The sequence below is a fragment of the Daphnia pulicaria genome, chromosome 1 (genome assembly GCF_021234035.1).
Source record: "Daphnia pulicaria isolate SC F1-1A chromosome 1, SC_F0-13Bv2, whole genome shotgun sequence".
In the NCBI taxonomy this organism is placed as follows: Eukaryota; Metazoa; Arthropoda; class Branchiopoda; order Diplostraca; family Daphniidae; genus Daphnia; species Daphnia pulicaria.
In genome coordinates, this window is record NC_060913.1 from 21,046,397 (window position 1) to 21,074,141 (window position 27,745).

Here is a 27,745-nt window from a genome sequence, read left to right on the forward strand (position 1 = left end):
AAGGTAGCGCTTAAGATATCAAAGCCTAATCTTATATTTTACAATCAAATCGACGCTTCAAAATTTTCAAGGATGTCCGACGCTTGTATCATATTGCGTAGATTGTGAATCACAATACCTTATTGCCACCGGCAATTTCAGGTTTTCTTATACATATTGGACATGATTGGACACGAAGAAGCCGTGATTTCTTTCTGCTGGACAAATTTAATGTGATGCCCCATATAGTAGTAGGGGATTCCTGGTTACTCATGACCCCCCCCCCCCCCAAAAAAAAAAGTTTTCCTTAGATTATGAATTTTCCAAGTTCCTGTTCGACCAGGGCCATCCCCCTTCTTCCGGTTGTCACAGCGGGTGAGTATCCGTATTATTGTGACACAAAACAAATGATTTAGTTAGCTATTTCAGACTTTCTTTAACTTTTTGAAGATAAAAATCTATAATACTAACAGAAAGTATGGGAAGTGAAATATTATAGAAACAAATTATCTTGACAATATAACTTTATCCAAATTGACATTTGAGTTATTGCTTCAATTCATTGAAGCAATGAATGAATAACTCCTCCATTTCGAACCAGTTAAATAAATTCCACGGTGACTTCACCTTGTTATCTTAAATAAGTTTCAAACACACATGACAGATCCATATTCAATTTCTATATGTGCACAGTTAAGCCTTGTTAGAAAATTCTTTCCTTGGTCGCCTAGAGGTTCAATAGGATAGGAATAGGATCTGTACTATTTCAATTTGGCTGATCCCGATTTTCCATATCAATTTGAAAGGGCTACTTCTTTCCCTAAGCGAACGTTTCCATGGCAGCCCGACATGGATAATTGAATATTTTTCGATTGAATAATTAAATTGAATAATTGAATAATTAATTAATTGATTAATTGATTAATTGAATGATTAATTAATTAATTAATTGAATAATTAAATATTCTTCGTTTCTGGGACAAATCTAGTATTCCAAAATGTTCAATGAGGTGCGATCCTGTCGGGAGCGTGACGAGCCTTACTTCACGTCTTTTGAGATGTCTATGTCGTTTACTTTCGCAGCAGGGTAGCACTGGCTGATCCGCAGGCCTTGTTTACATTTACTCATCCGAATAGAGGTAAAGAAAAAATTATTTTATAAAGCAGAATTTCCGCTTTAATCCTTGACTTGAATTTGACAGAAATGCCAATTGACAACAGCCGTTATGAAGTGCGGCAGTTTCCTATTAAATGCGATGCTATGCTACACGGGTTTGCCGGCTATTTTGAAACGGTCCTCTACAAAGATGTGATGCTCTCGATCAACCCTGCAACACACTCGCCTGGAATGTTCAGTTGGTTTCCAGTTCTTTTCCCTATCTAGAATCCCATCAGTCTAAAGAAGGTAAGTTTAGCTGTCTCTCCCGAGATCAGACGACATATTTAGTTTTTCTTAATTTTACAGGGAAACGTTCTCGCGATTCATTTTTGGCGTTGCGTCGATCGCATCCACGTCTTGTACGAATGGTGCGTGACAAAACCTCTTGGCTGTGCCATTCACAATCCGTTGGGTCGGTCGCACAATATTGGCCTCTAAATGTAACTTAATAACTAAGCATTGTTGTAATCCTGACTCCACTCGTGTCTAGTTCTTCTCATGATAATCATGGGACTGAATACAAGGATTGTTCCAGTGTTAACCATTTTTGCATTTTTTAGAACTTGGTCGCCCGAGGGAAGAAAAGGGAGGAAAGGAAAGAATGAAAAAAAGAGGGGACCAGACTTTCCTTTCCTCCCTATTCTTCCCTCGGGCACGATTAACCCGTAAAGTCTATCACTATGCCACATGAGGCAAGCCAAATAAAAATCTTCTGTTCAAGGCACCCCTTCACACTGCAACGCGACGCAAAGGGGTCGGCTTGACCCATACCTTTGGATCTTAATAAGGTCTATAGTCCACCTCTGACGACTTTGTACATCTCCCTCTTTTCGTTACAACTTTGGTTGCTCATTAAATCGGTTTTAACTTTGAGAAACTCAATTAGTGTCACTTGGTGTTACTTCCTTGAATAAGTCTCGGAAAAAGCACTGTGTTAAATGATTATTTTATGAAACCCTGCTCTTTATTGAAAAAATGAGTAAATGACCCCCTTCCAGATGCCATTATTTTACTGCGTGGTACTCCATGATTAAAGAACACTAGAATACAAATATAAATGAATTGATAATAAACATAGAGAAAGGGCGTGATTGAAAACTGCTTTGATTTAAGAATGGGGCAGCAGGATGACAAGTTCGGACAAGTACAAGTATCACGAAACAATTTCCCTTCATCACCTAAGTTTCGGTTTGACCCCCTTTCCCTATGAATAAAGCCCATACAACAGTGCTGCACGATTGAATTGAACCTGAGTATTGAACTGCAAAAGAACTTCGCGACTCTGCTCATGCTTCGTAGTTTATAAGAAATATGTTGAATAATAAAGAGTAGCTTAATCTACATTCATGCGTATAAATAATTCTTATGATTCTTGATAGAATGCAGCGCATATGTTTACCGTAACTGATCTGACAATAATTGATACACTCAAAATCTTCGGCAGGAAGAGATAAATGTATTCATACGTCGATATCCAATGTCTCACTTTTGCCACTATTAGATTTCTCGTCATCTACAAGTAATGTTGAAGGAACTTTTTCGAATGACATTTGCGGACTAGTTGAATACACGGAAGTCCTTTGCACGCCATATTGTGGTAAGTTCAGTTGGGTCACCAACGACGATTCACTCGTATTACTTGTGGAATCTCCGACATCGCTCAGGAAAAAACGTATCTTTTTCCCACCTGGAATGTGAGGATTTCTACATCCACGACATCGACCTATTATAGAAAGGAGTTAGTTAAATCGTTTTAAATGTTAGAAAACCTAAAATTACAATCTGTGCAGGCTTTTGCTTCCACGTAGCAAGGGCATCTTTGACCGCAACAGGCTAAGAGGGGAAACAAAATATTAAGTTATTTTATTCTAGTTTAAAGCATGCAAATAATTCAAAACTGACTTAATTTTCCTGGAGAAGAGGTTGCATTTCCACAGCGACATCCCTTCCTCTTCAGTTTTTGCTTAGGATTTCTAGACTGCTTAGGAAAGAATTCTTGTTTTTCAAACCGAATTTACAATTGTTGCCAATAGTGTCATCACCTTTGTATCTTTCGAAGTATTGTTTGCGTTTGCTGGTAAAGCAGACGCATCTGCTAAATTCACGACAGAGGTTGTCTGAAATGGTGAGTTAGAAAGTGATTGGTTGGCCCCAGTTTCAAGGTTTTTTTCAACTAAAATTGAGTTATTTGTTTGGGTTTGAACACTAACAGTTGGATTAACTACCAAAGCACAAGGAAGTTGCTTTAATGCTGATTTTGAAAGTCCAGCATAACTATTAAATTCATCTTTAAAACCTGCTCCTTCTTCTATTATTTCTGATAGGCCACTAGTCCCTCCATTTGATTCATTTGCTTTCAATTTTCTGAAAATTGAGGTACCAACTAGGTATTCATTTAACTTTTTGTAGCACTGGAGTAGTATTCTGAGCTGAACATTTTCACTATAGCTATTGTAGCACTTGCACCAACTGCAGGAAGGCTTCAACTTTTTTTTCCTCCCTCTACAAGATTTACAAACATGATGTTGGCAGGAACTTTCTGGTGAATACGGCTCAACCAACAGCAAGTCACAAACTGTGCAAGAGAGAGCCTGCCTCAAATATGGAAGAAGTCTGTACAAATCATTCCATGAGGATTGTTCTTCAGTATTAGCTTGAACTACTAGTCTACATGTTGATACATACAAACTTGTGGCATTCATGTTTAGAGGGACACAAAAACTCAAAAGATTCTAAAATTAAAAGTTTCAGTATAATTTCAGTCGTAAACCCATTAAAATGAAGCTAAATAAATAAAAAAATAAAAAGAATCGAGTCTTCGAGTACGAGCACAATTTGATTAACAGTTTAACACAGCAACTTGCAAAAACTTGTCTGCAAGACAACATACGCACACCTACGCTGCTTTGCCGATATCATATTTTAATGTTATGACACGATTTTGCTTTTTCGTTTGAATGAATCTAAAATAGCTGATAATCAAAATAAATTTATTTTATTTTACGGCCAATATTATTATTTTATACGGAAAAATATTGTTGTTAGTATTGTTACAGTTAAATGTTTCTGATTCCGAAATCGCGATATAGTTTACCTGAATAATCGATTTCTATTTAATAATCGATTCGAAACTGTTTGTTATTGAACTACTCTGTATACGTGGTGACTGGTGGTCTGTAGTCTGTAGATCTTGTCATGCACTACACCTGTACACCACTCTGATGTCAGATAAATAAGAAAAATATTGTTTAAAAAGATAAAACGTCATCATTATCAACTGCCGTGTGTCAAATTGATTGAAAGAAGGTTACAAAAATTAGTTTGTGCAATGGTTTTTTATTAACCTATCTCTTTGAGTTTTGACATAAATGGTCACTAAAAATTGTGTATAGTGTACCAAAGCTATTTTTACTGTAAATAACATGCCTTTAAGCAAATCCAGGTTGAACACACATTCCCATCATCTGTCTTTTTCCCAAGTGAGCAATCAATCTGAACAGAAAAGAAGTGTTGATGGATTAGTTCTGTCTGCAAGAAACCGTAGTCCAAGCTGTGCAAGCTTTTCATCACAATTAAGTATGGAGAGCAACCCAGGAAAAACAACAAAAGTAGCCAAAACTTCTGATACAAGTATCAAGCAAGGATTCTGTAAAATAATATTCAGGACTTTGCTACTTGTGCTACTCTACTATCTTTCATCCATTGGACTTACTTTTTACCAAAAATGGCTTATGAGAGTAATTTTAGATAGAATCTTTTTATAAAATTGTCATTAACACTTTTTTTAATATTTAGAAACTTCACTATCCATTATCCATTGTGATAACTCATCTAGTTGTAAAATTTATGCTTGCTGCTGCTTGTCGGATTGTGTGGGAATATTGGACTAATCACAAGAGACCAATCTTAGCTTGGCAGCCATATACAGTCCAACTAGCACCTGCAGGAATTGCTTCTGCACTTGACATTGGACTTTCTAATTGGAGTTTAGAATTCATCACTGTATCACTGTGAGTCTCCTGTTTATTCGTAAAAGTTAAAAAAATTATCAATCACTTTACTCTGTGTTTTTATGTAGGTATACTATGTCAAAATCCACTGCCATTATATTTATTATGGGATTTGCTTTGCTTTTCAAATTAGAAAAAAAGGTTTAAATGATATTTTCAATGTGTAAAATAAAAAATTCATTTTTTTTCATTATTCATCCTTTAGCATTGGACCCTTCTTGTGGTTGTTGTGATGATATCTGGTGGCCTAGTCATGTTTACTTACCAGGTAATTTTAGTTTTGGTTAATTAATTAATTACCTTTATTTTATATTCTTTTTTTAGGCTACCCAGTTTAATCTTGGAGGATTCTTAATGGTTATGTTTGCTTCATTTCTAAGGTTAGTTTATTTTTTTTTCAATATTTTATTGTATGTTTGATGAAATTTTAATGTGTTTTTGTTTTATATTTATATTTATTGTGCTGAACAGTGGATTAAGATGGACTTTATCGCAAATGGTGATGCAGAAATCAGAAATGGGCCTAGCAAATCCTATTGATATGATGTATCACATCCAGCCATGGATGATAGTCACTTTGCTTCCATTTGCAATGGCTTTTGAAGGTATTTACTCATACGATTTTATCACTTAGTTCATGTTTGAAAACCAAATCATTATTTTTTTAAATACAAAATATTGTTGTTTTCACTTGAAGGTTTGAGTTTAGCTATGACCAAGGATGTCTTCCGTTTCGTTGATACCTACCACCTATTCATAGTTCTCGGAGAAGTTCTAGTAGGGGCAGTTATTGCTTTTTTCATGGAACTTACCGAATATTTGCTAGTGTCTTATACTTCGAGTTTGACACTTTCTGTCTCTGGCATAATAAAGGTACGTGTCTTAAGTTTGGTTTCCATACTGTAAGTAATAATAGATTTAAAAAATGTGCTGTTTTGAAATATTAGGAAGTTCTTACGCTAACGCTTGCTGTTCTGATAACCCACGATGAAATGAATCCAATCAACGCGGCCGGTCTAGTTATTTGCCTTCTTGGGATAACACTTCATGTAGCCTTAAAGGTATAACGGAAGAATTAATTAATTTGTCGTTTAAAATGTTGAGCGTGTTTTATGTCACTCTTGCAGGCTGTAAGAATTCATAATGAATCCAAAGCGTCATCCTTGGCAGTTTTCAAAACTAAGCATGTTGGAGAAGAAGAACTGCTTATGAATTTGATGAACTCTGACAGTGAAGAAATGGCACCATAATTAACTATATTCCATCGTGAGTTACCATATCTTAAGAGGCTGAAAGATTAAGATTTGGATCAAGGGCAATCCTTGCTTTGTTTCAGGATCATTTTGATTTGAAATTTTGTATACGTTAAACGTTGATAGCCTTCCAAATCGAATGTAAAAATGTGCCTGGGTAATTATTTTTACAATGTTGGATGTGCCGTTTTTCCGTAAAAGAATATTCCAGAGGAAAATATTTATTGTAATTCAATACACGGGGTGCGCAAGGCGCGCAAACATATTTATTTAAACAAATTTCATTGAACTTTCTGGTGTCAGCTACCGACGAGCAAAGTTTGAGTCCATCGAATTGACAGATCTTTGGATATTAAAAACGTTGGCTTTTATCCTGGCCTCGACGGTCGTATTTGCTGTTACAGTCGCCAACTGTTTTCTATTTGATAGAGAAAAAAGTTAATAAAAACAGAGTAAGAAAACTATCCCATAATGTTAATTGCTAACTAAAAAGTAATTACTTTACGAATGCAGCTTCTTTAGGTCGATCGGAGTTTAGTTGGCCTGCTTCATCTTCTACTTCCTTACGATATTTGTCCACCTTGACTTTTCTTTCTTGCTCTCTTACAACAGCATGTTGCATCATTTCCCTCCTTCGTTTCTCTAATTCTTCTTCATTTAACTTCATTCCAGTACTCCTTTTATTTGCTACTGGAGGACCCTCTGTCAGTGTTCTGGGCTGTGAACGAGTGTCCTTATAGTTAGCACGTACTTCACGGGATCTAGGCGATCTGGAACGGGATCGTGAACGAGGTCTTCTCCGTACATCTTCAGACGCAATTTTTTTCTGCGTATGAGATGAACTTGATCTTCTGTAGTTATCAGTTTTCCTATGTCTATCGTTGTGATGATACATTTCTTCGGGTTCTCTTTCACGACGTGAATCATAAGATGTTCTCTTTTTCCCATGACGATCATTTTTGTCATCTGAATCCGAAGAAGAAGAACTAGATGTGCTATCTCTTCTTTTCTTTAATTTCTGAAGTTTTTTAGCAATTTTTTCATCAAGGCTTTCCTTTTTCTTTAGTTGTTTCAATTTAGAAGCTAACTTGGAGTCTAAATCAGAACTATCTGAACTGTCAGAGTCCTTTCTTTTCTCTGTTCTATTTTTACTGCCTACATGATTTGAATTTGATGTTTTGTTGCTGTGGGATGTTAACCTTTGTTGAATTAACATTTGTTCCCTCAATGTGGCTCTTCTTTCTTCTTCTTGTCTTCGAATAGTTAAAAGTGGATCCTATAAGCAAAAATAAAACAACAGAAATAAATACCATGCATTTCATTTACTTATTAATTATTAAAAATTGAAAATATTATTCACCTCTTGAACCTTCCGAGCCACATCAACTTGAATTCTAGGTACAGAAGACTTCTCTCTGGGTAAAGTTGGTGCAGGTAAGTCTATCATTAAACATTAACTCAATGAATATTCAAGACATAAATGAGAAAAAATATGTTATGCAAATATACCCAGATTCAAAGGTTCTGCTCCTCCAAGTTTAAACTGTTCAAATGTTTTGTCTACAGCTCGACCTGTCAAGTATTCGTCAGTGTTGACATGACCAGCAGGGCCAGCATACATCCAATCAAGTTTCCTACAAGAGATAACACTTGAATGAGAATAAAACGTATTTAAGGGTTCAATATCAATATTACGGTGCTTCGTCCATGGTTGGAATTTAATCTTTTGGATGCTTAAACGTAAGTAATAATTTGTTTTAAACAAAAAGTCATAAAAGCAGTCAAACACAAACAGTAGACGACGAAACCTCGCGGTACCCAAGGCCAAGCTAAAAATTTGCGTTGGCGACGTTGTCAATTTTTTCGCTCGCTTTTATAAATCAGCTGTTTCTAGTGTTTACTTTTTCAATACAATTTTCAATACATCGTTTACTTGTCGTTTTCGCTGTGGCAAACTATTTAACACCACCATACCTGATGTTCTATATTCTATCATGTTTGAACAATTTATGTGAATAACCCTTGTCCTTCTTATCAAATCTGTATTTCACAATTAGCTTTGTTGTTGAAAAGTCTTAATTTGCACTTAAACTTGTATACATTTTAAAATGGTGTACACAGTCCTTCGATCAAAATTGTTTGAGATTTCGAAGTTTACCGTGGTTTTTATGCAACAGTCGGTTTTGATGACGACTTGCTTAAGAGCGACATCATCTCAAGAAGGGTTACCTCTTTTAAAAAGCCAATTTAATGGAGTGCCATGTCCAAAATACAAAAGATGTAGAAGTTTTACACGATATGGAAGACCATCTGAAAAGGCACCAAAAATTTCTCCTCAGCAGGTTGGTGCTTGATTTGATTCAAAATACTACAGCAATTTTTAAAATCATGTATTATTAATTTCTAGGCCACAACAATTCTGCAAGCAAATGAAAAAATGTATGAAGTAATAAAGCCTGGTAGTGTACTTAAGTCGATAGATTGGAATCAATTGGCCTCCAACAACCCCCTTGAAGATAGCATTGCAATAGCAAAACTCTGTGATAACCGAAGTATTAAATCTTTTTGAGGATATCAAACATATTTAATTAAATGAGTAATTATTTTTGGTTTGAAAAGGTTATCTACTGGGTGTTTTTGATGGTCATGGTGGCCCTGCTTGTGCAAGAGTTTTGGCCAAGCGCCTCCTCTCTTACATTGCGGCTTCCCTCCCGTCACAGCACGTGTCAAGCCTTTTGCTTGAACAAATGACTCCTACTACAGAATTCCGTCCGGAAATCGAGTCCCTCTATGCATATGAATTTAATCAGTATCACGCCTCTGTGAGTTACTTGCGGGATACCTTATCCAATGACGAATCTCAGTGTAGTATCAACAGTACCGAGCGCGCGCTTGTTACGGCCTTTGATGCCATGGATCAACAGTTAAGCGAGGAAGCTTTGGCCTTTCTACTTGGACCTGAGATGGGGGATATTCTTCAACGTGTTCCACGATGGGATTGGTATAGAAATTGTCTTGACTTAATAAGTAAGAAATCTCGATTTAATGACTTGATTATAGGAAACCTTGGTGGGGAGATGCCTTTCCCAGTCGAGACAAAGTTCTTCAGCTTAGCACTTTATCGACAGCGATGAGTGGTTCTGTTGCAACGGTTGCCCACATTTCGTCAAATAACTTGGTTTTAGCCAATACAGGCGATTGTCAGGTATTCATTATTATTGACCGGTACCAGTTAGCATTTTACGCGACTAAATTCTGTTTTTCTTAGGCCGTGTTGGGTTATCTCAGTGAAGATGGTTCCTGGGGTGCACGTAAACTGGGGAAAGAGCATACATCTGAAAATGCAGCTGAAGTTGAGAGGTTGTATGGTGAACACCCACCCAATGAGCGTGACACCGTTTTGCGAATGGATCGCTTACTTGGTCAATTGATGCCTTTGAGAGCTTTTGGCGACTTCCGTTTCAAAGTATTGAAATTAAAGCACTAGTTATAGAACACTGATTAGCTTAGTGATTTGCTTTTGTAATTGTTCTGAAAACAGTGGCCTCGGCACGTTCTCGAAAAGTGGGTGATTCCGATCCTCGGGGAGTCTGCCTTACCTTCACATTATAAAACGCCTCCTTACCTCTCAGCCCGACCCGAAATCATCAAGCATACTCTTAGTCCTCGAGATAAATTTGTCGTCATTGCATCTGACGGCTTATGGGATCTGCTCTCGCCTACACAAGTTGTCCGCTTGGTAAGTAGGGCTTGATAGTTTGTTGATATTAGATCATAGTCGTCACTGGTCTTGCTTTTGAATTTGTTCAAATAATCCAGCATGTGAAAGACGTTGACGTCACGTCAGATACATCAATTTTAGTAATAACCATAAATGTAAAATTAAATTTGAATTTTGAAAATAGGTGGGAGAGCACATGTCGGGAAGAGTCGCGCTGGGTCCTCTCACTCTTCCACCGGGTGATGTTACCTTGGAAGAAATCAACAACATGCTGCAGCAGCGAAGAGAGGGATTATCGAAGAGACCATTGGACACCAATGCAGCAACACATTTGATTCGGCATGCTTTAGCTTCGACAGAAACAGGATTGGATCCTGATCGTCTCTCAGAGCTCCTTTCGTTGCCAGATGACGTTGTTAGGCTTTTCAGAGATGATATCACCATCATTGTAGCTTACTTCGACACTGACTACCTACTGAAATCTCTTCCCCAAACAAATCAGGAATAGAATTTTGTTTGTGACACAACGTATTGCGTGAGTACTCGTTCTTTATCTCTTATTCATTCATTGTATCGAGACTGTCATATTTTAATCATATCCTAGTCAGCGAGCCCTTTCTCCACCTCGGCATCTGATCTGAGGTTGTTTTTTGTTTAGAATGTAAATACAACTGATGGAAACACATACTATATGAATAGTTGATGTAATATAGGAAGTACAACTCCTTACACCAGAAGAATTAGATTAGGATAATTTTAATTTACTGACACTTCTTTAGCAATTAAATATTTAATTGAATCAAAGGCAGCAAGCAAGGATCCGAGTTGTAATTTTTCAGAGCACCCCGCAGACAAACGATATTCAACATCAGCCATCTTCTCCAGTAAAAAGACTCGGACGTTCGGCGGAAATTCGACTAGACCACAAAAACAACCAAAATTAATTTAACAATTGTAGAGCTTATTGGGGGGGAAAAAAACTTACTTTTGTGAACGTATAAGTGCGTTTCAGTTAAGATATCTTGCAAAGCGAGGCCTTTGAAAGTTTGAAGATCGCGTATTTCTATGATGAAAATAAAAACGAACAGAAGCTTTATTTCTAATGACTAGGCGATTAATAACGTCTTGATAAATTTCCAGAACATGATTCTGATTAAAATATACAGTCATGCCAGCCTTAGAAGGCAAATTCGTCTACGTAATTTTTTCTTGACGGAAAGGATAGTAGAATGGATACCCCGACCTCTTTCGCCAACTCTTTCTTTCCTTATTCTTCAATTTTCCTACATTAATATTCAGCCATTTATAGGAACGATGAGAATTCTACTATCCCTGCCGCCAAAAAAACCCTCAATTATACTGAATGCCAACTAAAAAAAAGTTACAGTCATGCAACCCCAGATTTAAATAAAGCCTATAGCAATTCGAGAACAGTATCTTACTACTATAAGCTGAAGTTAAATCTTCGTTTAACATCCACGAAACAACATTTGCAATATCCGATTTAAGAGGATGACCTGGCAGGATTTAATAAGAATTAAAAATTTGTTTCCATAAATCATTAGCATAGATCATTTTTTTCATACCGACGCAAGTGTAAACATGATCTTCATTCACTTCATCAAAAGCCATTGAGGTGCTTTGAAGAATATTTATGACACGACGCATGTCGCCATGAGCTAAGCTCAACAAAGCTTGACGCCCATCTTCCGTGACCTTAATTCTAATTTGGAGAAAAGATTTTACAAAGTTTAATAAATGTTTGATTAGAATAGTTTAATTTTCTCCTCTTACTTTTCTTCTTCAATTACGTAATTCATCCGAGGTAAAATTTGATCTGATTTTAATGGGCCGAATCGGAAACGAGTGCAGCGTGACTGGATAGCTGGTATGATCTTACTCATGTAATTACAGATGAGACAAAACCGAACATTTTCAGTAAACTTTTCAATTACTAGAAAAAATGTATCATGAAATGTTAATGATTTATTAATAACTAGTTGGATCTCTATAAAATATCACCTCTTCTAAGAGCATTTTGAGCATCATTAGTCATAGCATCAGCTTCATCCAAGATAATAAGTTTGAAGCCTGATTTGAATATTGATCTTGTGCTAGCAAAACTCATGATCTGATTTCTTACAACATTGATGCCTCGGTCATCAGAAGCATTTAGTTCAAGAACCTTCACATAAAATAAAAAGTTTTAGATTGTAGGATGTCTTTGAACTAAGAAAGAATGTAATATAACATGGATATTTTAATTGTGTAACATTATTCACCATGGAATTGAATTGCTGGGGTGTATACAGTTCTTTGGCGCATGCTAATTTTGAATGAATTGATTAGTCAAATCATGAAATAAAATCTAATGTAATATTTATTGAATATTAATACCAAGAATGGTGCTTGTTTTTCCAGTTCCAGGAGGTCCATAAAAAAGTAAATGAGGTAATCGATTTTCATTTATGAACTTGCGAACTGCAAATTTTTATCAGAGAAAATGAAACATTTTTGAAAATAAATAGAATTATATAGAAAGTTACTTGTTGAAATGATATCTTGGTGAGAAATCAAGTCATCCAACTGTTTTGGTCGATATTTTTCCACCCACGGCAGATTTCCCGAGGAAGTCATTTCCGAAGAAACTCTAGATACCAGAGGCCTCTTATTATGACTATTTAGGTACTTCCTACAGATATGTTCTATAACTTGTTAGTTTTTAAATTGGTTAAACTTATTAAATTAAAAACAAGCCAAAATTGTATGGAACTAAATGCACGTCGTCTACTTAGACAAGTAAAGCGCGCCTAAAGTAACTTGACTTGACACCAATGCCAATTTAATCGATTTACAAAACTAATTTTCATTTAAAATAAAATAATAAAAACATACAAATAAAATTATTCGCCGTATTTTATAAGACCAAAAGAATTGAACAATATTTTATAACTGATAACATTAAATCACACTATAAAATCTCGATTCAACACTAGTTTAATTTTTCGGACCATAGATGGCTACTACACAATGCAGAAGTACGCGGACTGTAGTGGAAAAAATGGAATAATCAGTGATTCTATTGATACTGACTGACTGTAATGTATAGCAATACATTCGCTTATGATGGCATTAGTTATTGTTGTTATGGCGTCTGCGAAATTGGAACACTGTGCATTTTCGTTCGTTTAAACCGCTTATACACCGCGATGGATTTCTAAAACATTGGATAGTCATATAACAAAGAAGTACGGTGGGTGAGGAAGCCTTTGGAAACATGATTAGTCGGAGTCCGAAGAGCTTTGAGTGTTGACGGTTTGCGTCTGAATAATATGCAATTTCGTACGTAAAGTTCTGCAATAACAACCAAAGTACTAGATATAGATACCCTTAAGAATGGATACTGGAATCGCAAAGAAAGCTGTTGTTGTGGTCAACAGCTGTAACACCATTCAAACGCTCTTAGATATCAATGCAATGATAGACATTCATGCTAAACATCTAGAAGGGTTGAGAACCCAGTGCTCTACCAGTGCTGAGTTGATTCAACAAGAAATCAGAACCATAGAGGTAAGATGTTTACTATTTAAAAGAATTTTCTGAATTAAATCATTTCAATTTTTTAACAGGGTAAACTAGTCAAATTATTCAGCAAACAGCTAGTTGCAAAAGCCAAAATTCCCATTGAGGGATTACCATATGAAGTCAAAAACATTCCGTCAATCAAGCAATGGCTTCAAGTTGTTGGAATATCTCAGCCATCTGTTGAAACCTTGTGTGCCAAATTTCAATCTCTTGAATCTTTGCAAGAACTCAGTGATCATGAAATTAAAAGGATCTTCAATGAGTGTTCTGCAAAAGAAGATGAATACAGGCGATTGATAAGAGCACTTCAGAGTGTTAAGAGATATACTGGTAAGATATTCATTTATAAAAATGTTTAACTGATCCATCTCTAAGAGCTTTGACATTGCAGAAGTTCTGGTACATAATGAAAAGGAAGGTAATAGTGGCCGAACAACACCTGACTTAGCGCTTTACTGGGATTCCTGGGATAATGCTACAAAAATTTCAATGCCAATGTCCTCTAACATACAGCACAATGACAGTGTTATACAAAATTCATCCCCCATTCAAAGTATAATAACTGCCCATGAAACCATTCCACAAATGACTTCGGAAAACCGCAGCCCTCCCTCTACTCCATCTTTATTAAAAGGAAGAGGTAAAATACAAGGAGTCGGCTATTAACTAGCGTGGTTGAAACTAATGAAATTCCAATTTAGGAGATCGTATGAAATTCCCTGCAACTCCACCACCTCGCAAGAAAAACCAGGTTATTGGTGGTACTGCGCCACTATTGACGGATTTCCCTCTTACGAAATCTACCTCCCACGAATCCCAGCTAGCCAATAGAATCGACGGAAATGATATTATCAGGTAAAAAAAAACTATTCCTTTTATTATTTGAAAATCTGAGTGCATCAACAGTTCTAGTGAAATGTTAGAATTAATGTATATTTTAAGAAATGTCTTGGAATTGTTAAGCGAATGCACATCATCACGAAGGCTGGCGATGACAATTCTCGACCAGAAGAACTGCATCAGAAACATTTAACTGACGTTCATATATTACCTAGCATGAATACTGATTTTTTGTTCTTTATGATCTTTTTATTCATTTCCCCCATCCATGTCCTTTACTAACTAACTATGTTTCCATTACCTTCAAATTGGGTTTACATGGCTTATTGGCTTGGATTTAAATATTTCGGTAACAACATTAATCCACGTTCTACTCGTGGTAATTAAATGGCCTCGTTATTGTCGCGCGTGAATGGGTGGTGGGTGTATAACTTTTCTCTGTAGTGGTGCCAGTACTATGCTTCTGTCCCGCTTTCGTCGTACCAAACCTAACGCTTATTGGCTGGGACGTAGCATGGAACACTTGGCGGTAACTGGAAGCAGTTCTCCTGTACCAACTTCGAATAGCAATTTGCCTGGAGCCTCGCCGGCTGGTGCCGTGCCAACTTCCTCAACCCCGTCCAAAGGGCGACACCGATTGGCCACCGATCCTTGCAGCATCACAGACGACTCCAATGATGACATACCAAAATGTAATTTACATTTTTTTCCCCTTAGCTTTTATTGTTTGTTTTTTTCCAATGTTTCATGTTTTCTGTTTAGCAACTGTTGCCACACCGAAATCTCCACGGACTCCCACTGTTGGCGGACCGGCCGTTATGGCTCATACCATAAATCACCGATTTACGATGACTTTCAAGATGTTGACAGTATGTGACCTCTGCTTGAAGCAAATGTTCATAGGCAAGTCTAATGGGAAAAAATCATATCATAATACGTACCTTAAAAACATTTCTTAATTTTTTGTCTGGTTTTAGGTCTAAAATGTAAAGATTGTAAATATAAATGTCATCGGGATTGTGCCACCAAAGTACCGCCGTCCTGTAAACTTCCACCTGGCTTAATAGACTATGTTCGTCAGCGTATCAACGATGGTAAGTGATCTCCATATGTTAAGTAAGACATCGAATCTTTTTAAGTTTAGTCAATCACAAAAAACTCATCTGCAGGTCCTCAAACGCCGATCATGCAGCGAACAACTGGAATCAGTAATACGATTGGTAGTAGTACGACTTCGGTTCCGTCTCCTTCGTTGAACCGACTCACGCCACACGACAAGAAAAAGTCCAGGACACAACCTGCCATTCATATGAATCAGGGTTTGACTTCAATTTACTTTAGTTTTCTTTGCCAAACATGTGACTGGACTTCTGAAGTAAAATTTTGTTCACAATTTTCTTCATAGGAGGTGGGTCGACGTCCGGCTTTGGTCTACACTCTACACATTTTGATTCAAGTTCGACTACATCTAGCTGTAGCAGTTCAACTCCCTCAAGCCCAGCTTTAGTTCTACCTTCGCACATTTCCGCAAATCACACGCCAACTTCGGCATCACAAATCACACAATTCCGCTTTCCTGGTACTATTTAAAACTTAAAAATATGTTTCAGTCGTAATGATGTAAATTTTTACGGTCATCTAACAACAGATGTTCGCCAAGCTGATCGAGCACAAAGTGCCGAAACATTGTTATCGCCATTATCCCACGTTCCATTGTCGGCAAAGAATAGTACTTCCGTTATCAACTCTGTCACCACCCTAAGTCCAGGTACCATAATTGGTTGGAATTTTCTACATTCTAGACCGTGTTTTAAATGTGTAACGAATTTAAAATTCTTTTCTCAAAATCTTGCTTTGGCAGCATCCGGAAATCCTTCCGTCGAGAACTCAACAAGTGGACATACATCGCAAGATTCGAATAAGATTATCTCCGTTTCTGGTCTTTCTGGTACTTCGGGATCAAATTCGACGAGTACAGATTCGGAGCGCACCTACAGAGTTGATTCGCAAGACAGTCAAATCTCTGACACTGAAACATCGGGAGATCGTCATTGGCCTCGCCAAAATAGCGTTAGTGAATCAAATTTTATTTATTTGCAATTTGAAAGCAATTGTGTTTGTTTTTCATTTTCATTAGCTGTCGCTTCGAGAGTGGGACATACCGTTTCACGAGCTCGAACTTGGAGATCCTATTGGTCAGGGTAGGTTTGGTACCGTTCACCGGGGCATTTGGCATGGCGATGTGGCTGTTAGACTCTTGAATATGGATCAGATAGGAGATGAGAAAGTTTTAGAATCTTTCAAACTTGAGGTAAGAAATAATAATTTTGATTTTCTCTTCACTGTTTGTGCTAATTCACATTTTTTTCCCCATCTCTAATTCAGGTGGCTACCTTTCGTAAAACTCGGCATGAGAATTTAGTTTTATTTATGGGTGCATGCATGAACTTGCCAACCTTAGCGCTCGTGACGAGCATGTGTAAAGGCCTGACCTTGTATACACATCTTCACTTACGCAAAGACAAATTCAGCATGAATAAAACGGTCATTATTGCCCAGCAAATATCTCAGGTTAGTTGGTCGTCAGTGAAATTTCTGTTGTCACTGCAATTACGCGGATTATTTATTGATGTTTCTGTTATTACTACCTACAATCTTAGGGTATGGGCTACCTTCATGCACGAGGAATCATCCATAAGGACTTAAAGTCTAAAAATATCTTTTTGGAAAATGGAAAAGTTATCATAACCGATTTTGGCCTCTTTAGCGTCTCAAAGCTTTGCAAAATCCATGGGTCAGTATACATTGAAAACATGAATTAATGTAATTTCTAATGTTGAATTATTTATTTTGATTGGATTTTAGGAGGAGTGATGCACTTAGTATTCCACCCGGTTGGCTGTGCTACATGGCGCCAGAGGTCATGCGAAGTTTAAAACCCAGTAGTGAAGAAAATGATGAGCTTCCTTTTACTATGGCCTCCGATGCTTACGCCTTTGGGTACTGCTCATATAACTGAACTATAAATGAATTGAATTTTCTCATTGGATACACACTTGATTCTATGCAGGACGGTTTGGTACGAGTTGCTGTGTGGTGAGTGGCCGTACAAGGAGCATTGCCCCGAAGCCATGATTTGGCAGATTGGCCGCGGTATGAAGCAGTCGCTTGCAAATCTTCAAGCTTCTCGTGATCTTAAGGACATTCTCATGGCATGTTGGGCCTTTAATGTCAAGGATCGGGCGGAATTCAGCAAGTTACTCAAGATACTCGAGCGATTACCCAAAAAACGTTTGCTTCGCAGTCCGTCTCATCCGGTCCATCTCTCGAGATCGGCCGAATCGGTTTTCTAATCAAATTCTTATCATTCACTAATCAGTGATTACGCTGTTTACGTATATTGCTAATTTAATCAAGAAAGATGACTATTGGAATAATTCCCGAATGATTCTTGTAAGTATATCGGCTAGTTATTTTGTCGGCCATAGCCAAAATGAATCTGGTTTCAAAAAAATTTTCCACTAAACTCCGACATTCAGGCGAAAGAATCATTATTAAGTGAATCCTTTCGTCTTGTTGCTACTCATATTGTGCATTTTAGTAAATTAGTTGACATGTGCCGGTATGATAGTTTGTAGGCGCGCCGCTCATTTAGTCCCCGCAACCTTCCCTCTTGTTTGTGCCTGTCAATAAAGTGTTTCAGTCATTTGTAATTTGTCTTCAGATATTTTACTTTGAATTTCTGAAGTGATTATAAACATTGAATTCGCCAGCTAAAAAATGTCTTTTACATGGAAGATATTCTCATTTTTGTTCATGTCTTTATTTTATTTAAGGTGCGTTTATTTTATACATGTTCATTTTTTAATAGCCTACTGACGTAAATTGCAAAACTAAATTTTGCTCTGACTCATTACGGATGATTAAAATGTCTGGGATTATTGAGTGTGAAAAATCGAGAAAAAGATGTAGCGTTAACAACAGAACTTTTTTCTCCCTGTGTATTTGATTTTGAGACCTACCACCATTTCATTTTCACCAATAAATAAAGGGTGGTTAATTTTACTGAAAAGGGCTGTTTGTTGCATGAATTCGAACATTCAATTCTTAAAAAATTTCCCGATTCCGGATGTTGCACACCGCTCTTTCCTGTTATAATTAGATATACATTTAATCGCAAATAAGGCGAGTAATGGTCGTTTGGCGAACTTTTGGCTCCAATTCAAAATTGAGTTGTTCTGTATAAATATCTGTGATTTCAATGTTTCGGCTGCTGCTTGGGTTAAATCTAAGAAACATAAAAGTATTTCGAATTTAGACACCAATTTGAACAATCACCAATTTATAAAAAGCAAAACTGTCTTTTAAAATTACCCTTCAGCGTAAGATTGAATGGTGTATCTGCCAGGAGTTAAGAGGCGCCAGTATTCTCCTCTTTCTGTAAGAAGTAATTAAAGAATGAATTGAATTACGTCCTCATTGAATCTTAAACCTGAGTAGAAAAGTACCTGTAGTGGTGATGTTTTTGTCAATTCCAAAAACGTGAACGTAAGCATTTCTGATCGGTCGCTTTGTATCCTTGTCAACGACCAAACCTATAATCATCTCATTTTTCATTAAATATGTCTGGTTTCATATACAATCTGAACCATCTACAGAAAATAAAACAATACACACCTCGCACTCCGCGATGGGTAGATGCAATGTAGTTTAGGAGAGGTCTACGATTATATTGCCATTCCGCTGGCAATTCCGTAGCTGGAGCGTATTTACAGCAGGACAACTCCATTGTAACTTCGAACGCATTTGAGTGGACGTAGTTGAAATCCTGCATGCCGCCTTTCAAGTCGTACCAGTACGCTCCGTTAGTAATTCCGTCTTTGAATCCCACACCACATGTGTCGGCTTTTTTCATTAAAGGATGGCGGTCAGCGTAATCTTGAGAGAGCTTGCGGAATACTTTGTCGTCTGGGGCAGCACTATAAAATCCCTGGTGTTGACCAGTACTGTAAATCATACAGTTAAAAATAGGAAAACAACATTTATTATTGAATCTTAAAATAATTTTGGGAAATCTGTGAATATTTAGGTTAATCGAGGAGTTGATGAACTTAAAAAATGAAGTTATTTACCCGGAACCATCATAAGGATAACTGGCCACGACGGCTCCTCCGTGTAAACTTGCGGAGAGGACGAATGGATTGTCCAAAATCCATTTGATAACGGCTTGAGTTTCAGAAGCTCTACCTTGTTGAAATTCGCTTTGGCTTCTTAATAATTTGTCTTCAGTTTTGAATTGATCGGGGAAATCCCGATTGAGATCAATGTTATTAGCATTCAGACGGCCTCCCTCCGGTCCGCCTGACCAGCAATCACCTTCCTGTTCAAATAAAACAATATTTTCTTAACGACTGCATTAGGAATAATTATCCAACAATAAATCTCGAATAGAATATTCATTGATCTATTTAAAAAAAATTTCTAATTTCAGAATGAAAGTTTAGTTATTTTTGTAACCGTTTAATTTATTTCGCTTCTCTCTTTTGACCTTTTTTTGTAATTTATTCCGTTATTCGTTCTGTCAAGACTGTAAAAACAACTCTGGCGAAAGTATGTTCAGATTAATTACGATGAAATTATTTTGCGCGTATACGCTTGATACTGTTTCAGCAGCGAAACGTAAATTTCATGCCTCTTTAGGGTTTAAATATGAGGTCAGGGTGCTTAGTTAGTTAATCCATTTCCAAATGATGGCGTATAGTGAAAAGAGGGCTTTCGCTTTCTATCAAGACAAAATGCAGCAAAAAAACAAAAAGTTGCATACCCGAGCTTTAACGAAGCCATCAGGATTCATTGAGGGGAGAAAGAAGATATCGGTGGTGTTCAACAGACGAGTAATTTTTGAATCGACATTGTTTTTTTGAATCAAGTGAGAGATGGTGCGAAGCAACAATTGGCGACCGACAACTTCATTTCCGTGGATGTTACCAACCTGGTGAGTATATCAAAGTAAATTTTGGTCACGAGCGTACAAAATGTTTAATTCAATTTACAAAAAAAAAGACAAAGAAAACACCTACCATTTTCACCATCGGCATAAGAAGATCACGTTCACCTCGTTCAACCGAATGACTCAATTCTAACACAAGGAGTTCGCGACCCTGCTCGCTCTTGCCAATCGAAAAAGCTTTGGCAATTTTCGGATGACGACGAGCTACGCTCCGAAGCCAGGAAATCATTTCCTCGTGAGTTAAGTAACGATCGGCGGGCACGAAATCGTCGGTTTCGGGATTGAAATCATCATTCCCCGTTTTCTTTGTCTCAGACTCAGACGGTGTGGGCAAACTAAGCACGGCCAACACCAGGGTACTTAAAACTAACAAGCGCGACCAAATAACACGGCCGACCATGATTTGTATTCGAAGGCGACTGGTTTAGTCGACGAACTGCGCTCAACTGAGTATACTTGGGTGAGAGCGAACGTGATTACCTTGCTGGTAAGAGAAGAGCGCGGCGCGATGTGAGACGACTCACCTGTTGGGTTTCAACCTTGAACACGTCTGTCGTTCTGTTTTATCACGAGTGTAACGTCTTGGCTGAGGGGCATGGAACCCCACAGAGAAATAGTTCCTATTATACATACGTCGAAGAGCGAAGGAATCTTCAGGGTGACTTGAGGCTTCGTTTGCCAACCACTCAGCCGGCACAATACAAAGAGAAATCCATATTTGCGTATCCGACATTTGCTGTCATTTCGTGAAGATTTAACCATTTCGGGCTTTGGTTGAAACCTGCGACGATGCTCCGGACTTGTTTGAGGAACACTGACTTGCATTCAGAACAGGACATTCAACTGATTTGTGGTCAAGACAAGGGGAGAATTTGTTGACCTTGGACATCAATAGGCTCCTACCCGACGAAGAATTTTCTATCCTTTGTGTCTTTTTCTTTGCACGCATATTTACCATTTAAGTCGAAGTCAAACGAAGGGGCTTTCGTGGAAACAAAACAAAGGGTCGAGAAACACTTTTGTTACGGTTTTTTTTAACCAGTTTTACCGTTAGCATACAAAGATGAACTGATGAGAATATGTAAACTTCGATAAATATCATGAAATAATCACAGTTATAGGAACTGGTTTTAGGGTAGAGCTTTCTTTGTATGCATTATATTACACCTGTGTAACCTTCAAAAGGGTTTAATCTCATGCATTTTCAAAAACGATAGGTTGATGCCATAGCATCTATAGCCAAGAGCGTTTACATTTTTTTCTTTATCGAATGTTTAGAAGAGTCAAAGCGCTGCTCTGGCTGAACTCTGTCAAATCATGTGTTACCTTCGGTTATGTCTCATTTAATGATTTTCTTACTAAAAACGACGTTTATTTAAAGAATTATTATTTTTAAATATTATTATTTTCTCTAGTTGTAGCATGATAGATTATTAGTAGCGCAGAATAGTTAATTTTTCTTAATTTAAGGGGACAATGGAATAATTTGAATTAGATCGCAATTTCTTTGTTAAGAAGCAGATTTGATGGGAGATTATTTCTATTTGGCGAGAATCTTTAACAAACTTTGAACGATTACTATGGTGATATAGACAACGAAGTAGGAGACTAATAATTTACTAACTTAAAGAATCGGGGATTTAGCGTTGTGCGTATGGGGTGCCGTATAGGGGCACAGCGTATGTTAATATAATTCGAATTCGAATTTTATGCCATTTCCCTATTGCTGCTTGCACTGTCATTTTCTCGTGTATCTATGCATGATGTCATTTTCGTGCATAATGTAAATTAATTAAAAAAGATTCCGCATTTCCCGTGAATTTCTCACATTTTTTACGTTTCTCTAACTTCACTCATACACACGCCGAAAGGCTTTAGAAAAAAAAAAACGAGCAAAAAAAAAAAAAATGTTATGGTAGCGCCATCTAGCGTCACTTCACGCGGGGTTGCTTTCCTTTGAAGGTTTTGTTCCAGAACGGCATTCCCCAAAAAATAACCGTCCCACGGGACATACAAAATAAACCTGGACGGGATAAATCCCGGATAAATATCAAGTATTTGATATGATCTTAGCTCTAGGTTTTTTAACCAAATCTAGCGTTAAAATTGAAAGTTTATTTTTGTTACTACTAGATGGCGCCACATCTCGGGATATCCCGCGAACCCTCGGTTCGTCCCTGATACCAATAAAGGAATGCTGTTTTCCTTGCTCTGTAAAACAAAACAAAAAAATTAATATAAAAACCAAAAAGCTCTACTTAAAAAGGGTAGCCGCCTAGCGGATGCTACATTCAATCACCCCCTTTAATGCCAGGGAGCCCTATTATCTTCGAAAAAGTGGATGGGGACGTTTTCGCCAGACTCCTACTATTGCAAATGTTACGAAACGTACAACGGGAGGCGGATGAACACACTTGCAAATGCAGCAACGACCGTTGCAACCAGCGCAACTGAACGTGTGACCACGATAAGAAGTGAAGACGGATAGGACGTAGGGTCGGAATGCTACGGAAAATAAAAAATACCGCACCTGCTCAGCAACGAAACGAAACGCAACCAGCGAAAGCGCCTGCTAAAACGCCATATGCGTGGCCAATTCATAAAAAGTGCACTTCGCCAATTTTCAGCGATTACCAATTGAGTATATGCAGTAAACAGTTGCAATTAATCTATTATTGATTTAAGCATAATCCACATTGAATAAAATAGATCATCCCAACCAAGTTCTTGGCATACCTGAGAAACTGGTTTGCGTAGTTGATGTAGACAGTCCATGACGAAAAAATTGGAGGACTCTCGACATTTCACTTAGTAGCTTTCCTCCGGAAAGGTTGATGAGGCTTGGTGGGCTACCGAAAATGTATTAAATATCAAAACTAATTTTCTTGCATTAGAAATCACTATGGAAAAAAGTGGAAGCCTGCTGGTCAATCCAATTTGGGGTAGTCTAGCGTTGTTGATTCTGAACTCGTCGAAAATACACGATAGTCTCTTCAGTATTTTTTCTCAGTTTCGCCTCCATTTCTGGAGAAAATGGTTCTCTTGTACTCTGATGCCTGACGTTCAAACTGAAGGAATTCCACCTCTTCATTTTTTATTTCGATCTCAGATGTTGTATCAGAAATATAATGTGTTGGGTTATCTACAACATCTAGACAATTTGAATTAGGTGGGGTAATAGCAGGGGTCATGTCTTCCGGAGTTGGATATTCTCTGCCAGTGTTTATGGAAGACAGGTCGTTTTCATTTTCAATGACATTCTCAACATCTGAGCTGTCGGAAAACAGATTTTCTTCATGTACTGCCTCCGTCTCCCGATTTCGTTCGATGCTGTTACAACTGTTGGCTACAACTATTTCGATCACGTCTTGGACGTGGTTTGCAGTTGCCGTAGGCTTCGATGTAGCTGATTGAATTCTGTTCTTGATCAACGATTTGCCATATCTGGACAATTAAATAATGACGTGAGTAAGTCTCTGGCGACATGGCAGTACGTGGCGTGGGTCTAACAAAGAGGTACAGTACCTACCTAAAGTTTGGGAACGCGCGAGAGAACCTTATGGAAAAATGCGTTTTTCTCGGCGTTCCCAAAAATCAAATTTTCGTCGGATTGCGACGATTTTTTTTGGCAGTAGCCATAATGGGTAGCATTACGATGATTTTTTTTAGATTTTTCCTATCAAGGGCAGGGTCACTTTTAACTCGAGCCCTAAGTTTGGGAACGCTTCGTAGAGCTATATGCAAATTAGGGTACTTTAAGGGGGTATACTACAGAACGGGTAGAGCTAGGAAGACGCGGAAAACTCTGAAATGAAGAAGTTCACTAGCTGAACAACATTCTTCATTTTCAGATTTTTCGCGTCATATTGAATGTAGTTAAAAATTAAAATCTTTATTTGAACATAAAGAAGTCGAGAATGAGTTGTTGGCCATAAAAAACGCAAAAAAATTTTTCCTTTTGGGTATGGTGATTGATTCAAACGCCCTTGAATTTTCTCTCCCGTTCAAAAAAATGACCTCAATTGTTAAACTTTGCAAAGACGCCTCATGATTAAACAAGTCTGGACAGGTTAAGTTGAGAGAATAAGCGAAGACGAGAAATTTCAGTAACTACATTTTTACGGAGTGAAAATTGCCAACCCCTTCTTAAACTACGATTTTTTTTCAATAAAATATTTAACAAATAACTGATCATGATATTGATCAAAAACCAGGACTCTTCCTAGATTTTGTAGTAAAAACTATTAGACAGATGCAACTTTCAAGGGTAATTTTTATATAATTTTGCAATATAGGGCCCTTTTTTGGGAAGTGCAATAAGAAATTTACATATCAACATGTCAACAATCTCTCGGCGAAATGGTTACAGCTGCTGCCACTTCCAGGGGTTAGGGAAATAAAAATAATTAAAAAAAAAACGTTATGTCATGTAAACAATTAAGATTCAACCCTATCCCTCAAAATTTGTTGAAACAAAATTGATAGTTTCGTAATGAAACTAAAAAAAAACTAGAGACACGTAGCGCCATAAGACGCCGTGTTGAAAGCGGACGAAATTGGTACACTGTACCAATTTCGTAGGTAGGTACTGTATAATAAAATTATGAAAAACAAAACGACCACGAAAGAAGACAAGTAAAGAATAAGCCATAATTATTTATGCGCATTCAACTGAAACAACGATTAAGTGAACGACGAGGATCACAATCAGGCGAGACAAAATTTTCACGAGAATAGGAAAAGCAACTATAGACAGGGCTGCCACCGGAATTACATGAAGTAGGAGGACAGCTTTAATTCCAAACATCAGTCATACTGATACGCCAGACCGCGCAGTGCAAACGACTCTCTTCCTGGCACAGAAGCGGGATAACATGATGGACCAGCAACAGCAGGGGAACCCAAGGTAGGAAAAAGCGTCGCCCCAAATAAACGAACAGGCCGGACGCAAGGACTACTTTCAGGGTGGACAGGATTAAGGCTAAACGGATGCTGGAACGAAGGGATGTTTGGCCCAGTTTGGGCTGAGTGCGTGGCCATCCTGCCAGGAGTAGGAGTCCTGGTCATCGGGGTAACGAGAATAGCCAACGCCGGACCAGGCGACCCAGAACTGTTTGTAGATTGTACCGACTGGGCACCGTTTGGGATCGGGTGTAAGAAAGCAGCAGGAGATTCCATTGTAGGGGGTGGTCGTGACACCGTTCCATGATTGACTTTTATAGCCAAACTGGTACGTCGGAAAAAGGTCCATCATCAAGAAGAATCACAAAGGATTGTGGGCTTGGGCAAAACAGAGTGTATCATCCCTTGTAGCCAACGTCGTCCTATAGAGCTCTTACTGGCAGACCAAAATGAAGAGATGGGGCCTTTGCACTAGGCAAGCTGGCCTGAAGAAAGCCGCTCTAGAATGAAATGCAGATAGTTCTCGCAGGACAATCGATGTTGGAACAAAGTTAGGCTGCAATTAAATCGGAAGGAACTGCAGATTCTCGTATAAATTGCGTCCCTTTTATAGAACTGATGGCGCCAGAAGCATGGAGGACACGAAGTCGAGCGAGTGACCGCCAACGACTCCCAAAGAGACTCTTCAATTGAATTTCAAAACACAGATTGAAATCCCCCCCTCTCAATTCTCTCTCAGCACTGTACCCATTTCTAGAAATCTCTTCCTTTTCTCTTACCTTCATGAGGCGGGAAAATATTGCTATGGAGGGAAGAAAATTTTTTTCCCAAAAAGATGCCCCCTTCCTATTTCCCTCCACAGATTTTCGATACCGGATCGACAGAAGCTTCCATAGAAATTCTGGATGCTATGTATTGTTGGTTTGGTAGTTGAGTTTCATTTGATTTCTGCTTTTCTCTTCAAGTAAGACGCCAATCAACTGTCTCCTCCGTCTTGTAAGTCGGAAAGGATGCGGTACGTCATGATCAATACGTCCTGAGCGTATAAATCTCGGTTTGTGTCACGTTTTTCTATCATGATTTCTTTTTCTTTATCTAAATCAAGAATTCCAGGTAATGTCTTGGCTGAATATTTCGGTAATCGATGACAATATCGCGCTTAATGCCCGTTAGTTTCAAAAACAGGGTGACAGGATTGATATCGATGTTGTCCGGTTATTGGTACAGTCTCTTTTCTTGTCGTCGTCGTCGTTTGTCAGAATATCGCCGCATTCGTCTGTTATGTTATCGTCGTATTTTTTTGCGAAGTCGATTTACCTAAAGGGCATTATTCTTGGGTGGCCACGAATTCCCACATATTCAATATTCATGAATGAGAAAGACGAATCATTGGTAGTTCGGTAAACGAAATCCAAAACTGCGGCCATAATTATTCTATTCCTGTTACTAGAAGCATTTTTTTTACTTCCGTTTAAAAATGCTAAAGGCTGTAGTATACGATGGGGAAAAAAAATATATTTTGAGTTTCTTATCGAATATTGAATGTACATTTAATATTGGACCCCAAAACATAAATTCTTTCCTGAAAGAAAAAGAATAAATAGAAAAAAGGCGAAATTATTGAAAGAATTTTAAAAAGGCTGCCTCGTTCTCATGAAGGAAGAAATGAAAACAACAGATCTAAACTTTAAGATTAAGAAGGTGTGATTTTCATTAATTTTGTTGAAGAATTTAAGTTCACTTTTGATTTTCCTTTCTTGTTTAGGAACCAAAACCGACCAAACAACATGATTGTTCTGAACACAAACTAAAAAATTTTTGAGAGAAAAACAATGTGCAGCAGAAGATGTGAAAATATTTAAAACCATGAATCCAGTCATGTAGTAAAAAAGAGGAAATAGATAAGGGTCAACCTGGAACAGGCAAGGATAAAGGAAAAATACTTTGTAGCAGTTCCAGCTGTTCTTCAAGCTTTACATGACACTCTGATACTGAAAGCAAATCCAGGTTTTCCACATCTAGTTCGTCGAGTTCTGAAGTATTTTCGACATCTTCATCATCATCATATCATAAGTCTCATCAATTAAAGAGAAGAAAGAAGAAAGACTATCAGAAGATAAAGGCTAGTAGTCGGAAACTCAATATGTATGGTGAATACAATAAATTTGCTGCTGGTAAAAAATGGCTATCAAGAAGGAAATAAACATCCTGAAAAAAGCGAGGTGGACGTGCGCCACAGGGGGTGGATGGAAATTGTCGCTGTCCCCGCTGTCGTCTGACAGTTCT

At 37.8% G+C, this 27,745-nt stretch overlaps 7 protein-coding genes and 1 long non-coding RNA gene across 12 annotated transcripts; 4 read left to right on the forward strand and 4 right to left on the reverse strand.

Annotated features, from left to right (window-relative positions):
* The first annotated feature begins 984 nt into the window (after positions 1 to 984).
* LOC124328428 lies at positions 985 to 1,625 on the forward strand. Its single transcript, XR_006916300.1, has 3 exons — positions 985 to 1,118; positions 1,182 to 1,384; positions 1,445 to 1,625. It is a non-coding gene; the product is annotated as an uncharacterized LOC124328428 (long non-coding RNA).
* A 949-nt stretch (positions 1,626 to 2,574) lies between these two features.
* LOC124320686 (E3 ubiquitin-protein ligase MSL2-like) lies at positions 2,575 to 4,031 on the reverse strand. Its single transcript, XM_046783553.1, has 4 exons — positions 3,181 to 4,031; positions 3,041 to 3,116; positions 2,918 to 2,971; positions 2,575 to 2,861 (listed from the first exon to the last, which is right to left on the reverse strand). The coding sequence occupies exons 1-4, from the start codon at positions 3,838 to 3,840 to the stop codon at positions 2,599 to 2,601; spliced, it is 1,053 nt and encodes a 350-aa protein (XP_046639509.1). The 5' UTR covers positions 3,841 to 4,031; the 3' UTR covers positions 2,575 to 2,598.
* A 250-nt stretch (positions 4,032 to 4,281) lies between these two features.
* On the forward strand, positions 4,282 to 6,666 carry LOC124338864 (solute carrier family 35 member C2-like). Its single transcript, XM_046792848.1, has 9 exons — positions 4,282 to 4,875; positions 4,934 to 5,148; positions 5,217 to 5,289; positions 5,354 to 5,416; positions 5,473 to 5,528; positions 5,620 to 5,753; positions 5,846 to 6,021; positions 6,096 to 6,209; positions 6,276 to 6,666. Exons 1-9 carry the CDS (start codon positions 4,561 to 4,563, stop codon positions 6,396 to 6,398), a joined length of 1,269 nt encoding a protein of 422 aa, XP_046648804.1. The 5' UTR covers positions 4,282 to 4,560; the 3' UTR covers positions 6,399 to 6,666.
* LOC124338880 (pre-mRNA-splicing factor CWC25 homolog) lies at positions 6,639 to 8,242 on the reverse strand. The gene is made up of 5 exons (XM_046792849.1): positions 8,097 to 8,242; positions 7,911 to 8,035; positions 7,762 to 7,841; positions 6,902 to 7,677; positions 6,639 to 6,819 (listed from the first exon to the last, which is right to left on the reverse strand). Exons 1-5 carry the CDS (start codon positions 8,108 to 8,110, stop codon positions 6,705 to 6,707), a joined length of 1,110 nt encoding a protein of 369 aa, XP_046648805.1. The 5' UTR covers positions 8,111 to 8,242; the 3' UTR covers positions 6,639 to 6,704.
* Positions 8,243 to 8,304: 62 nt separating this feature from the next.
* Positions 8,305 to 10,807, forward strand: LOC124338822 (pyruvate dehydrogenase [acetyl-transferring]-phosphatase 1, mitochondrial-like). 2 transcript variants are annotated; one of them, XM_046792845.1, is made up of 8 exons: positions 8,305 to 8,743; positions 8,809 to 8,953; positions 9,021 to 9,402; positions 9,462 to 9,606; positions 9,670 to 9,867; positions 9,943 to 10,140; positions 10,307 to 10,657; positions 10,727 to 10,807. In XM_046792845.1, exons 1-7 carry the CDS (start codon positions 8,510 to 8,512, stop codon positions 10,628 to 10,630), a joined length of 1,626 nt encoding a protein of 541 aa, XP_046648801.1. In that variant the 5' UTR covers positions 8,305 to 8,509; the 3' UTR covers positions 10,631 to 10,657; positions 10,727 to 10,807. The 2 variants fall into 2 exon arrangements, with proteins under 2 accessions (XP_046648801.1, XP_046648800.1); XM_046792844.1 differs by having other exon boundaries at positions 10,307 to 10,807.
* A 3-nt stretch (positions 10,808 to 10,810) lies between these two features.
* Positions 10,811 to 12,969, reverse strand: LOC124338896 (replication factor C subunit 5-like). 3 transcript variants are annotated; one of them, XM_046792851.1, is made up of 10 exons: positions 12,880 to 12,969; positions 12,669 to 12,814; positions 12,520 to 12,603; positions 12,405 to 12,448; positions 12,145 to 12,307; positions 11,917 to 12,076; positions 11,709 to 11,845; positions 11,565 to 11,639; positions 11,108 to 11,185; positions 10,811 to 11,039 (listed from the first exon to the last, which is right to left on the reverse strand). In XM_046792851.1, the coding sequence occupies exons 2-10, from the start codon at positions 12,757 to 12,759 to the stop codon at positions 10,879 to 10,881; spliced, it is 993 nt and encodes a 330-aa protein (XP_046648807.1). In that variant the 5' UTR covers positions 12,760 to 12,814; positions 12,880 to 12,969; the 3' UTR covers positions 10,811 to 10,878. The 3 variants fall into 3 exon arrangements, with proteins under 3 accessions (XP_046648807.1, XP_046648808.1, XP_046648806.1); XM_046792852.1 differs by having other exon boundaries at positions 12,669 to 12,772; positions 12,880 to 12,947; XM_046792850.1 differs by having other exon boundaries at positions 12,669 to 12,929.
* Positions 12,970 to 13,155: 186 nt separating this feature from the next.
* Positions 13,156 to 18,260, forward strand: LOC124338796 (kinase suppressor of Ras 2-like). Of its 2 annotated transcripts, none has more exons than XM_046792842.1 (16): positions 13,156 to 13,692; positions 13,752 to 14,037; positions 14,099 to 14,347; positions 14,409 to 14,562; positions 14,992 to 15,239; positions 15,310 to 15,450; positions 15,525 to 15,641; positions 15,717 to 15,866; positions 15,953 to 16,126; positions 16,196 to 16,315; positions 16,409 to 16,617; positions 16,685 to 16,858; positions 16,933 to 17,118; positions 17,208 to 17,341; positions 17,413 to 17,547; positions 17,618 to 18,260. In XM_046792842.1, exons 1-16 carry the CDS (start codon positions 13,519 to 13,521, stop codon positions 17,898 to 17,900), a joined length of 2,934 nt encoding a protein of 977 aa, XP_046648798.1. In that variant the 5' UTR covers positions 13,156 to 13,518; the 3' UTR covers positions 17,901 to 18,260. The 2 variants fall into 2 exon arrangements, with proteins under 2 accessions (XP_046648798.1, XP_046648799.1); XM_046792843.1 differs by having other exon boundaries at positions 15,061 to 15,239.
* A 108-nt stretch (positions 18,261 to 18,368) lies between these two features.
* LOC124338848 (carboxypeptidase D-like) lies at positions 18,369 to 21,103 on the reverse strand. Its single transcript, XM_046792847.1, has 7 exons — positions 20,628 to 21,103; positions 20,372 to 20,539; positions 19,680 to 19,927; positions 19,225 to 19,553; positions 19,056 to 19,142; positions 18,922 to 18,985; positions 18,369 to 18,835 (listed from the first exon to the last, which is right to left on the reverse strand). The coding sequence occupies exons 1-7, from the start codon at positions 20,955 to 20,957 to the stop codon at positions 18,718 to 18,720; spliced, it is 1,344 nt and encodes a 447-aa protein (XP_046648803.1). The 5' UTR covers positions 20,958 to 21,103; the 3' UTR covers positions 18,369 to 18,717.
* Between the last annotated feature and the right edge of the window lie 6,642 nt (positions 21,104 to 27,745).

Coding starts and splice junctions, on each gene's coding strand:
- LOC124338864 (XM_046792848.1), top strand. CDS start 4,561: ATGCCTTTAAGCAAATCCAGGTTGAACACACATTCCCATCATCTGTCT. Junction 5,754..5,845: donor ATTTGCAATGGCTTTTGAAG/GTATTTACTCAT, acceptor TTTCACTTGAAG/GTTTGAGTTTAGCTATGACC. Junction 6,210..6,275: donor CACTTCATGTAGCCTTAAAG/GTATAACGGAAG, acceptor TCACTCTTGCAG/GCTGTAAGAATTCATAATGA.
- LOC124338848 (XM_046792847.1), bottom strand. CDS start 20,957: ATGGTCGGCCGTGTTATTTGGTCGCGCTTGTTAGTTTTAAGTACCCTG. Junction 19,928..20,371: donor ATGGCTTCGTTAAAGCTCGG/GTATGCAACTTT, acceptor TTATTTGAACAG/GAAGGTGATTGCTGGTCAGG. Junction 18,836..18,921: donor ATTCAATCTTACGCTGAAGG/GTAATTTTAAAA, acceptor TATGTTTCTTAG/ATTTAACCCAAGCAGCAGCC.
- LOC124320686 (XM_046783553.1), bottom strand. CDS start 3,840: ATGAATGCCACAAGTTTGTATGTATCAACATGTAGACTAGTAGTTCAA. Junction 3,117..3,180: donor ATACTTCGAAAGATACAAAG/GTGATGACACTA, acceptor TTTCCTAAGCAG/TCTAGAAATCCTAAGCAAAA. Junction 2,862..2,917: donor AGCAAAAGCCTGCACAGATT/GTAATTTTAGGT, acceptor TTTCTATAATAG/GTCGATGTCGTGGATGTAGA.
- LOC124338896 (XM_046792851.1), bottom strand. CDS start 12,759: ATGACTTCCTCGGGAAATCTGCCGTGGGTGGAAAAATATCGACCAAAA. Junction 12,449..12,519: donor AAAAACAAGCACCATTCTTG/GTATTAATATTC, acceptor ATTCAAAATTAG/CATGCGCCAAAGAACTGTAT. Junction 11,186..11,564: donor TTTAACTTCAGCTTATAGTA/GTAAGATACTGT, acceptor TTTTCATCATAG/AAATACGCGATCTTCAAACT.
- LOC124338822 (XM_046792844.1), top strand. CDS start 8,510: ATGGTGTACACAGTCCTTCGATCAAAATTGTTTGAGATTTCGAAGTTT. Junction 8,744..8,808: donor CAAAAATTTCTCCTCAGCAG/GTTGGTGCTTGA, acceptor ATTAATTTCTAG/GCCACAACAATTCTGCAAGC. Junction 8,954..9,020: donor AAAACTCTGTGATAACCGAA/GTATTAAATCTT, acceptor TGGTTTGAAAAG/GTTATCTACTGGGTGTTTTT.
- LOC124338880 (XM_046792849.1), bottom strand. Junction 7,842..7,910: donor AGCAGAACCTTTGAATCTGG/GTATATTTGCAT, acceptor GTTTAATGATAG/ACTTACCTGCACCAACTTTA. Junction 7,678..7,761: donor TGGCTCGGAAGGTTCAAGAG/GTGAATAATATT, acceptor TTTTGCTTATAG/GATCCACTTTTAACTATTCG.
- LOC124338796 (XM_046792842.1), top strand. CDS start 13,519: ATGGATACTGGAATCGCAAAGAAAGCTGTTGTTGTGGTCAACAGCTGT. Junction 16,127..16,195: donor CACACAATTCCGCTTTCCTG/GTACTATTTAAA, acceptor ATCTAACAACAG/ATGTTCGCCAAGCTGATCGA. Junction 17,342..17,412: donor AAGCTTTGCAAAATCCATGG/GTCAGTATACAT, acceptor ATTGGATTTTAG/GAGGAGTGATGCACTTAGTA.